Below are 11,013 nucleotides of genomic sequence, written 5' to 3'. Positions count from 1 at the left end.
GGGGACAGGTAGGTAGAAGAGATGATTAGGAGTATGGCATTGCCATGTACCCACTGCTATATTTAAAATGGATAACCAAAAAACACTTACTGTATAGCACAGGGAATTCAGCTCAATATTATGTAAATAATGACTTTAATGTGAAAAGAATTTGAAAAAGTATAGGTACATATATATATATATATATGTATAACTGTATCACTTTGCTATACACCTGAAACTATCATAACACTGCTAATCAACAATTCTTCAGTATAAAATAAAAAGGTAAAAATGGGGTATTCAGACACATACAATTCCTTCAGATTTAAAAAAAAATCCTATTTCACTTGAATTCTAGACAGTTCTATTGTATAAATCTTATCAATTTAGAAATATAGGATCTTATGTAGTACTTTTCTTATGGTCCAGAAAACAGTGTATCAGTTAAATAAAGTTAATGGCAGAGATTTGGAAACAGATCTAGAATTGAGCAATTAAGATATTTCTGATGTTAGCTAAATATATTATGGTACTCATTTCACTATATATATATATATATATAAGCTAAGTCATTTTGCTGTACACCTAAACTCATACAGTGCTGTATGTCAATTATACCAAAATCACTGCAGATGGTGACTGCAGCCATGAAATTAAAAGAGGCTTACTCCTTGGAAGGAAAGTTATGACCAATCTAGATAGCATATTCAAAAGCAGAGACATTACTTTGCCAACAAAGGTCCGTCTAGTCAAGGCTATGGTTTTTCCAGTAATCATGTACGGATGTGAGAGTTGGACTGTGAAGAAGGCTGAGCATCTAAGAATTGATGCTTTTGAACTGTGGTGTTGGAGAAGACTCTTGAGAGTCCCTTGGACTGCAAGGAGATCCAACCAGTCCATTATAAAAGAGATCAGTCCTGGGTGTTCTTTGGAAGGAATGATGCTAAAGCTGAAACTCCAGTACTTTGGCCACCTCATGCCAAGAGTTGACTCATTGGAAAAGACTCTGTTGCCGGGAGGAATTGGGGGCAGGAGGAGAAAGGGACAACAGAGGATGAGATGGCTGGATGGCATCACCGACTCGATGATCGTTGAGTTTGAGTGAACTCCAGGAGGTGGTGATGGACAGGGAGGCCTGGCGTGCTGTGATTCATGGGGTCACAAAGAGTCAGACGTGACTGAGTGACTGAACTGAACTGAAAACTGAAGCCACAATTTTGTATCAGTCTATGTCTTATAGGAAGTCACTGATATTATCTTGCATTCATAATTGCTTCTATTAAGATTTACTTATGAATCTGTAAGACATTGGCTGTTGCTGTAAACATTACTTCCTATTGTGACAAAAAAATATGTTTTCCATGCTCTTTTTAGCTCATCTTGTATAGACTTAACTTTCTCTAATATGTCACACAAATTATACTTTGACTCTAAGGGAGATAACATAGTTCCATGTTTAGATATAAAATATCCTTGTTAATACTATGCATGAGTATTAAATTTTGCCTATGATCTGCTTCCATTCAATTTTCTTAAAGCTAATTTCAGAATCATTTTCCCATAAAGATTTAATTGAGAGTGTCTCTTCACTACAGATCTAATTATTTCCTACTATACCATGAATACGACATACTTCGGGCCTCATATACCCTAAAGGATTTCAATTAATTCAAGCTATTGTGAAACATTAGGAAAATAATTCCTAGCCATTGTGCAATATGCCTAATTTGTATGTATCTAAAGAAATGTGATCTAACGTAATCATATTCTACTGGAGGCCAAAAAAAAGGACATAAATGTGTTATTGAAAGGCAAATCTTTTATGACTGAAATTTTTTTCCTCCAGAGCAGTTTCTTCAAAAATTGTCAGAAAGGAGGATTAATCCATTTTGTTATGCATAAGGGGGATTGACTAATCTTTCAATTCTAGCAAATAGATGAATTTTAATAAGATTTTTAAAAATCTGAAATTAGCATAACATAAAAAAGAAATTAGACATTTTATCAGTAACTAAATGTAATAATTTATTAATGAGAATGTACATTTTTCTAAACATTACTAATTTTCTAAATAAATCAATAGCTCAGTAAATAAATTAACATAGTATAATTGAGTAATCTTTTTAAATCTTTATTTACTGAAACTTGCTGAATTTTCAATATATAATTGAATCAATATGTAGAATAATGATTGAGGATATGTGAAAATATAGTTTCTAGAGTAAGACAGAGCTGCTTCACTTGTTAAAAGATTTTGGGTAAAGTTACAACATCCAGAGTCTTAATATCTTCTGTAAAGTGCAAATTTAAACAATAACTTTTTCATTCCTTATTGTGTCCCTTATAATGATTAAATAACATAATGCATGTAAAGTTGTTTTGTTTTTTAAAGCACCTAGTATTTAAGTAATAGTGAAGTCAACCATGAGGAGCTTTCACTTCACACTCACCTCTTCTAGAAATCCTAGTTTGGAGGAAGATTTCTACAAAGTAAGTACAACAGTATTAGGCCTTGCTTGACTGGTTCAAGTTAATCTAGTGTGGGCTTGAAAGATTTGAAGTGATCCTCCAACTATTCCTCTGATGATATGAATACCGGAAGGCTTCATTTTCATTTGTCCTCAGCTCCAGTGGTGAGCGGTGTTTGAACCAGGCTCTCTGGGCACACCTGGCTGACAAACTCAGCAGTGAAGTGTCTACTCAATCATCGTCCAGATGTACCTATCACTCATTATTACCTGGTCCCATAGAATTTCATCTTGAGGTTTAACATTCCTCTCCAGCAGGAAATTCTTCTCTAGAGTTAAATTCTCCAATACAATTAAAAATCATTTATTCTCTTGTGTAAACTTGATATAGATAATATGATTGGCATTCTTGGCACAAGAAGTCTTTGAATATTTGTAGGGAAAGAGCAAATTAGACAAGATGGAGTGGTCTCTTGTCTCTCACCTATGAGAGACCACCCTATGCCCTTTCACTCTCACCCCACATTTTGTAAATAATGATTATGTAACAGCTGAGTCCACTTACAGCACTGTGCATGCACCTCTCAAAATACCCTCTAGGTCACGGGCTACTTTTGTTCTGAAAGCACACATAAGCTCCACCTGAAAAAGTCCGGGGGGCTACGTTCAGGCTTCGTCATGGCAGTGAGGCTGTGTCTGCTATGTCAACCACAAAAGGAGAGAATACAGTGTGCCTGCTGGTAAGGTTGCTGTGCTAGTCAGGAAAGAATAAATGTGGTTGCAATTCCTACAACTCCTGGAGTTTTCTTCCAGCATCCCTGCTCACTCCTTGCCTACTATGGGTTCAATGAACTGTGTATACAATGAGATGTAGCAAGACAATTGGCATAGTCAGCAGGATCAGCGAGACAACTGTTTAAACATTACCAGTAATGTGACAAGCACACACATTCAGAGTTCAGCCTTACACAATTTTGGCATTGCTAGAAACACAAATGAGAATCTGACTTAATAATTTTCAAAATTAAACCAAGAAAGATATCCAACCAGTATCTCAAAACTTTTTTAGTTAGGAAGTTTTAACTTATGCAAAATTTAAATCCCTTTCTCTACAATGTAAGCCTATTTTCTCTTGTTTTTCTTTCACTAGATAGAATAGCTACTCATTGTTGTACCCATAGTTTACATCCTGCTGTAAGTTATTCCTCTTTTCTCAAAATCCTTTTTATCCTAGTCTTATATAAAAGCTAGCTGTCTTCTTTAAATGTGTGTATCTTTATAATAGCCTCCAAAGTACACATGTGAGTCTGGATGCACTTTTCTTACTTAATAAAAACACTACAAGCAGATATAACCCTGTTCTTTCTCATCATATTTAGCTAATTATTATATATTGAAAATTATATGTACACATATTCCTGCTTATTGTTTTGTGTTACATACTTCATTTTGAGTAAATGTTCATCACAACTCTTATTTCTACCTTCCTCAAACATGTTTCCTTATATCATTTCAGGCCTATTTTACAGCATATTATTAGCTTGATTAATTTAATTCTCATAGATTAGAAACATTTCTTGATGTGTTTTCATATATCTCCTTTGGAATATGCTCTTTATTTAGTATTGAGAAAAGAGAGCAACTATATTTCTTAATAGATAAATGAAGTCCCCTTGTAACTCCAGCAGAATTGCAAATATCAAGACTTATTTCCACCTACTTAGCCTTCCTTCATCCTTCTGACATCTGTTAACTTGTCTCACATCTGCCATGCACCCCATTTCCTGGATTTCATGTCGTTGACTTTATTTTTCTGAGAATTGTCTGTTTCTTTCCATGAGTAATCAGAAGTCAAATCTGATCCATATCTGTCCCTTGAATTGTCCTTTCTATCGAGTATTGCATTCTTACTTTGAGTCACTTGGAATCAGAATTGACATAAGTCAGGTGATAACTCACATAAATCAGTATCAACATAGAAAAGCAGAAATACTCATTTTTCTTTTTAACTCTCCTCTTATGCTAATCTTCCTTAACTTAGAAAGCATCACCCTTCTTTTATCACCTCTCCAATCAAAGCTCTTAGTATTATTTTCTCTCCTACACTGTGCCTTATTACTAAGTCCACTTACATGCTTAATGCCATTTTGCTGTTTTTATTTAAATGCTACATTTTTCCTCTTTTCTTGCAATCTCTGCATTCCTATTCTTGACACAGTTTTTTGGTTTTCCATATAAAAAGGATAATATAATGGACATTAAAATGTTAATTAATTTGTAGCATTCCTCTGAAAGTATTAATTTTCAAATTGCTTATTTTTTACAATTAAATATAATTAACTTTTGAATATGATTTTTCAGCTTGAAGTTATATCCTTTTGCTACTGAGTCTTGCAAATAATGTCATCAGTGTAACTTATTTTTTGTACCATTTTCCTCACTAATGTTTAATTTTTTTTAAAGAATATCACTTCTACTGTGAAATAACCTATATTACCTTCTCTTTTATTCTTATGTCTGTATTTATTTTAACCTTGATTATACACATAAACATAATCTCTGTCCACCATTTACATTTGTTGACTGAAGTTAATACATTGGTAGATTTTTATGACGTGTTTGTAGAAATAATATTTTCTAAGTTCTTGCATGTTTAACACTGATTTTTCTATACTTGAATATTTGAAGGCAGCTTGACAAACTAAAGATCAGTGGCTTACACTATTTTCTAGAGTGTCTTGGCTATTTTGCTCAATTTTCTACTGCATTAAGTGATCTTGTAGGTATCTCAGGCCAACATAATTTTTTATTCTTGAAAGTTACTTGAAAAATCTTTGAAAATAATGTCTGAAGAGTAGTTAATATCTCTAAATGTATAAAGAATTCCTACAACTGAATAACAGAAAAAAATCAGAAAACCTAATTAAAAATTGGCAATGAACTTAAATAACTGTTTCTCCAAAGAAGATATACCAATGGTCAATAAGCATAAGAACAGATCTTCAATATCACTAATCATCAGGAAAATGCAAATAAAAATTTTAGTGGCTCAGATGGTAAAGAGTCTGCCTGCAGTGCAGAAGACCTGGGTTTCCCTGCTTTGGGAAGATCCCCTGGAGAAGGAAATGGCAACTCACTCCAGTATTCTTGCCTGGGAAATCCCATGGATAGATGAGCCTGGTGTGCTAGAGTCCAGGGGGCTACAAAGAGTCAAACTCGACTGAGCGACTAATAATTCTTTACAAGATTAGCAGGATTGTTCTAAGAAAACCAAACCAAAACAAAAACAGAAAGTAACAAGTGTTGACAAGGTTGCAGAGAAACTGGTGCGTTTCTGGTGGGAATGTAAAATGGTGCAACTTCTATGGAAAACAATATAGTGATTCCTCAACAAACTAAAAATAGAATTACTGCATGATCCAGGAACTTTTGCTTCTCAGTATATATCCTAAAGAAGTGAAAGCCAAGATCCAAACAAGATTTATACACCCATGTTTACAGCAGCATTATTCACAATAGTCAAAAGGTGAAATCACCCCAAGCATTCATCAATTGATGAATGAATAAATAATACATATATACAATGGAACATTATTTAATGTTAAAAAGAAAGAACATTCTGAAACAGAAAACAACATGGATGAACCTTGAAGACATTAACTAAGTGAAATAATGGAGTTACAAAAGGACAAATATAGTATAATTACACTTCTGTAAGACAACTAGAAAAGCTAACTTCATAGAGACAGAAAGTAAAATGATGGTTGCCTGGGGAAGAGGAAAAGGTAACTGGAGGGTTATTGTTTAATGAATACAGCTTCAATTTGCAAGATAATGATTAAATAATATATTATTCCAAAGTACTATGAAACTCTGCAAAATAATGACAATAATCATTCCAACTTTGAATCATCATTATTGTGAAATTAAATTAGTTGAAACATTCAAAATGCTTAGAAAAAATCTGGCAAATGTTAAACATGCAATAAGAGTAGATGATATCATTTTATGTCAAGTTTGAAAGTAGAAAATAAATGGAAGATCAGGCCAATCATATTTGAAATATAAAAGTAGAAATATCTTTAGACCTTTAGAAAAATAGATTCAAATTGGAAGACATGGCATATTTTGACCAGTAAATAAAAGTAAATTCAAAGCTATCAAAAATAGTATGGATTTCTTAAAATAAATAATAGTTGTACTAATAGCTAACTAAATATATTAGTCCATTGTATGTAAGCAGTAAAGAAAAAGGGTAAATCGGAATGAGAAATCTTAGGGTGTATGAAACTAGAGTGAGCTGTTATCAGTAAAATATTTTATTAAATTTTTATTGATTGATGTTAATAAATGAATTTAGTTGATTCAAAAATTATTTGGCTATTATTCCAGATTATATTAACAAGGAAGAAAAAGGATCATTTCTGCATTAAATTTATGAAAATTATATATATGTAAATTAAAAATTAGCCATTTTACTAATCAAGCAGAGGGAGATGAGAATAAAATAATTATAAGCAATAGAATCAATGGAAAGAAAGAAGAGAACAAACCCACGAAGCAAATTAAAAGCACTAAGTAAGATGATAGAACTAAGTAATCACAGTAAATTTATGCAGATTAAATTTACATGTAAACACTTAGAGATTAGTTTGTGTGTGCCTCTCTGTGTGTTTTTAATCAAGTTATATTCTGCACTAGAGCAGCACAGAAAATAAAATTGTTGGGAAAATTCTTGATGGAAATATTCATCAATGAAAAGGAAATCTACATTATAGTATTAATATTAGACAAAACATAATTTAAGCAGAAATGGACTGTCAAAAATAAAGTGAGACACTAAATATTAAAAAACAAAACAATAATAATCCAAAAATGAGGGAATATTTAGACTTTATAAATGTATTCATGCAATGTTCTCTAAAGAAACAGCACACAACTTTTAATTTTTTTTTAAATATTAGCTAATTAATAAGGGGAAAGTAACTGATAAAAGAAACAGAAATAAATGAGTATTATTCTAACCACAAAACCAGACTATGTCATACTACAAGAAAACCCTAGTAACATTCCTTTTATGATCTGGAACAAGAGAAAGATGCCAGATACTAATCTATGACAAGGAAGACAATATCAAATTTGACATAACTAATCAAATTTTACAAAACTAATCTGTAAATTTTCTGTAGTTCTGACAGAAATCCATTAGATGATTTTTATAGAACTTGAAAAGTGGATCCTAAAATTCATATTTTTAAAAAATGTGGAAAATACATATTGAACACATGAGAATAAATTTAGACTATCTTTGCCATGAATGTATGGAAGATTTTTTTTAAGCACAAAAGTTTTATGAAAACTAATAAAATGAGGTAAAAAAGTAAATAAATAGGAAAAGCAATAATCTGACTACACTTCATAAGAACAAAATTTCACGAGAACAAAAGGTGAGCAATGGAATAGAAGAAATATTTGGATCCTGTTGACAGGTGAATGGAACACAAATTGTTCTGTATCTGTACACTGAAATAACTCTCAGCAAAAAGATGGACTTAACTATTGATACTTGCGACAGCACAGATGATGCTCACAGTAATTATGTTGAGATAAAGAAGGAGAGCAAAATACAGCAGAGAATGAATACTGCCGGATTTAATTTTTATAAAGTTCTAGAAAATGCAAATTATTCTTCAGTCACAATTATTCTACCCCTGCCAATGGTAGTCTTAGGCAGGGGGCAGGGAAGGAGAGGCACAGAGGAAACTAAGTCACAAAGAAAGTTTTGAGATTGATGAATGTGCTTATTATGGTGACTGTGATTATACGTGTATGTACATATGTATCTCAAAATTTATCAACTAACACTTTATATATGTGCATTTTAATGTATATCAGTATATCTCAATAAAACTATAATTAACAAAGAAACTGTGTACTCAATGTCAGTTAACTGTTATCTTTTCTGTATTTGTAGAAAATATAAGGTTTGCACTAAAGGACAAAATACATTTTTTAAGTCCTGTGAAGACAAAAGTCATCAGGTGACATGGAATTAGAGCTGAGAAGTTGCAAATTTTGAAAATTAAAACAAGTAAATAATTTTGTAAGAGGAAGATATGGGTAATAGGAGACAGTTTTTGAAAAATATTGGTATATGTGAAAGAATGAAGAGGGAACAAAGGGCATGCAATTTCACTTGTTCATACATTAGGGAATTGACTAAAATCCTTAATTTTCTCACCTGAAAATGGAATAATACTACACTGTAATTTTTGTTAAAATTAATTAACATGTATTTATCAGTTTAATATCTCTGTTACATTATAATCTTGCATAAAACAGGTTTTCACCATCTAATATGAATGTGTCATTTATATAAAAACATTTGTTGTTTAATTGTTTATGTAGGTCAGCCATTATGAATATTTCCTTGTGTAGAGTTACATTTATAAATTAAATTAATTTTACTGGTAAGGCAGTTTGTTTTATAAGAGACCCCGTGTTTCAGTGCTCTTCATCATGCAAAAAAAGTGAGTTTTAAACAGTTTTAAGCTTAAAGGAGTTTCCTTTGATCAGTAAGTTTTCCAAATAAAGTCATATTCTTTACCTCAAAAGTAGTTTTCTTCAATGAATTGTTAAGAAACTGGAATCTCATTTTATTAATTAGAGGATCATTAGATTATTAAGCACATTGCTATCAGAACTATAGTCATGAATGGATGTGAGAGTTGGACCGTAAAAGAGGCTTAGTGCTTAAAAATCGATGCTTTAGAACTGTGGTGGAGCCTGACGGGCTACAGTCCATGGGGCTGCAAAAGAATCAGATACGACTGAGTGACTACACAACAACAAGAACACAAAAATTATTTTGAAAAAGGAGAGTGTGAACTAATTTCCATTTTAAGAGAATGATTCCGCCTACACTAGAGAAAACAGAATGTAGGGGTAGAGGAATGGAAGTAGGAAATCAAGAGGATATTATAGTAATTTAAATAAGAGTGGAGGAGTCTGAGATCATTGTGAATGCAACGAGAAGTTGGGATTCCTGACACACTTGGGTATACAGATGTGTAGGATTTGGGGAAAGATTAGAATTAAGGATAAATCCACAAATTATAGCCCAAGAGGCTGGAGCATGATCGAGATGTTATTGAGATGTCGAAGACTTTGGATTTATCAGGTCTTGGTAGGCACCCATCAGGAAAGCCAGCAAACTGGAAGCTTCCATTCTATGGAGTCAGTGCTAAGTGCCTTACATGGAATGAGTTAACAGATATAGAAGAGAGAACAAGGCATAATTCCAGCCTCCCTGAGAATTCCAGCCTCCCTGAGAATTTCAGCCAAGTGGGCTTTAGGCTGATTAATTATCAGATTGGGCACTCTCTAACCTAAAAGGAAATTGTCTGTGAGGGCCTTGTGCATACCTTCTGTAACATCCCCAGATCTTGGAATATGAAAATGTGGACAGTGAAATGTGAGTTGTTTCAAATAAATTAGCTCTCTTGACCTGAAAATGTAGCATAATTATGAAGTAACAGAATTCATGACTAATAGTAAACAACAAGAAAGTGTAATAGGAAGTTAAAAGAATAAATTTCCCCAAGTGCTTTATATCCTTTATTTTATGTATTCAAGTATTAGAGCTAAAGATATCATTTCCCAAGCTAGGCTGCTCACTGAGCCGATATTGACCTCATCTTTGTGATTTGGCTGGAGGTGCTCCATTCTTATAACATCATGGCAGAGTATTGGCAACAGATTGGACTCAGCTACCTCAGGTACTCCCAGATTTGTGCAAAAGCCATGAGAGATACACTGAAGACAGAATTCAAAGCAAATGCCGAGAAGACTTCTGGCAGCAGCATAAAAGTTGTAAAAGTCAAAAAGGAATAATCTGCCCTGACTTAACTTGAATGCTATGTTTTCAAAGTGAAGATGTGTAAGCACATGTTATGGCAGATTGAAAATTATCTCACTTCATGAAGAGAAAAATACCTGTCTTTTTCATAGACTGACATTGCCAGTAATTTGAAGTATGGCTCAAAAATATATCATTTCACAAGTGTTTAAATAAATGCATGATATAAGAAAACATAATAGTAAGTGAAATTAAGACTTTGAGAAAGTATTCCTGTCTTTGATGTTGATTAAGCTTTGCAGTCATATCTGTTTTCTGAAGAACTTAGACTAAATGAACTAAGGGTTTGACAACTACTGTCTTTTAAAACATTACTTTTTTACTTTATGGAAGAAATCTAAGACTATAGTATATTTTTTGGAATATAAAGAAAAACACAGAAAAACTCCAAAAGAGAAAAAAAATTGTGTTTAATATTTTCTCTCAAAATTAGACACAGCTAATATTTTGGTGTTTGTTCTAAGACAACATGTAAAAATGCATATTTTCAAATAAATGTAAACACACTTATGTTAACATTTGCCAATTTCCATCAGAGATAATTAGTATAAAAGAAAGATATATGTTATATACACTACTATGTATAAAACAGGTAACTAACGAGAACCTACCGTATAGCACAGCAATTCTACTCTAAGTTGTGTG

At 32.5% G+C, this 11,013-nt stretch overlaps 1 protein-coding gene across 1 annotated transcript; it reads left to right on the top strand.

Annotated features, from left to right (window-relative positions):
• Positions 1 to 10,187: 10,187 nt before the first annotated feature.
• LOC102283527 (ATP synthase subunit epsilon, mitochondrial) lies at positions 10,188 to 10,343 on the top strand. Its single transcript, XM_005887232.1, has one exon. The coding sequence runs from the start codon at positions 10,188 to 10,190 to the stop codon at positions 10,341 to 10,343; it is 156 nt and encodes a 51-aa protein (XP_005887294.1).
• Positions 10,344 to 11,013: the final 670 nt, after the last annotated feature.

This window comes from Bos mutus, chromosome 3 (genome assembly GCF_027580195.1).
Source record: "Bos mutus isolate GX-2022 chromosome 3, NWIPB_WYAK_1.1, whole genome shotgun sequence".
Taxonomy (NCBI): domain Eukaryota; kingdom Metazoa; phylum Chordata; class Mammalia; order Artiodactyla; family Bovidae; genus Bos; species Bos mutus.
The sequence above is the reverse complement of the archived record's forward strand: the minus strand, read 5'-3'. Positions and strand labels throughout refer to the sequence as shown.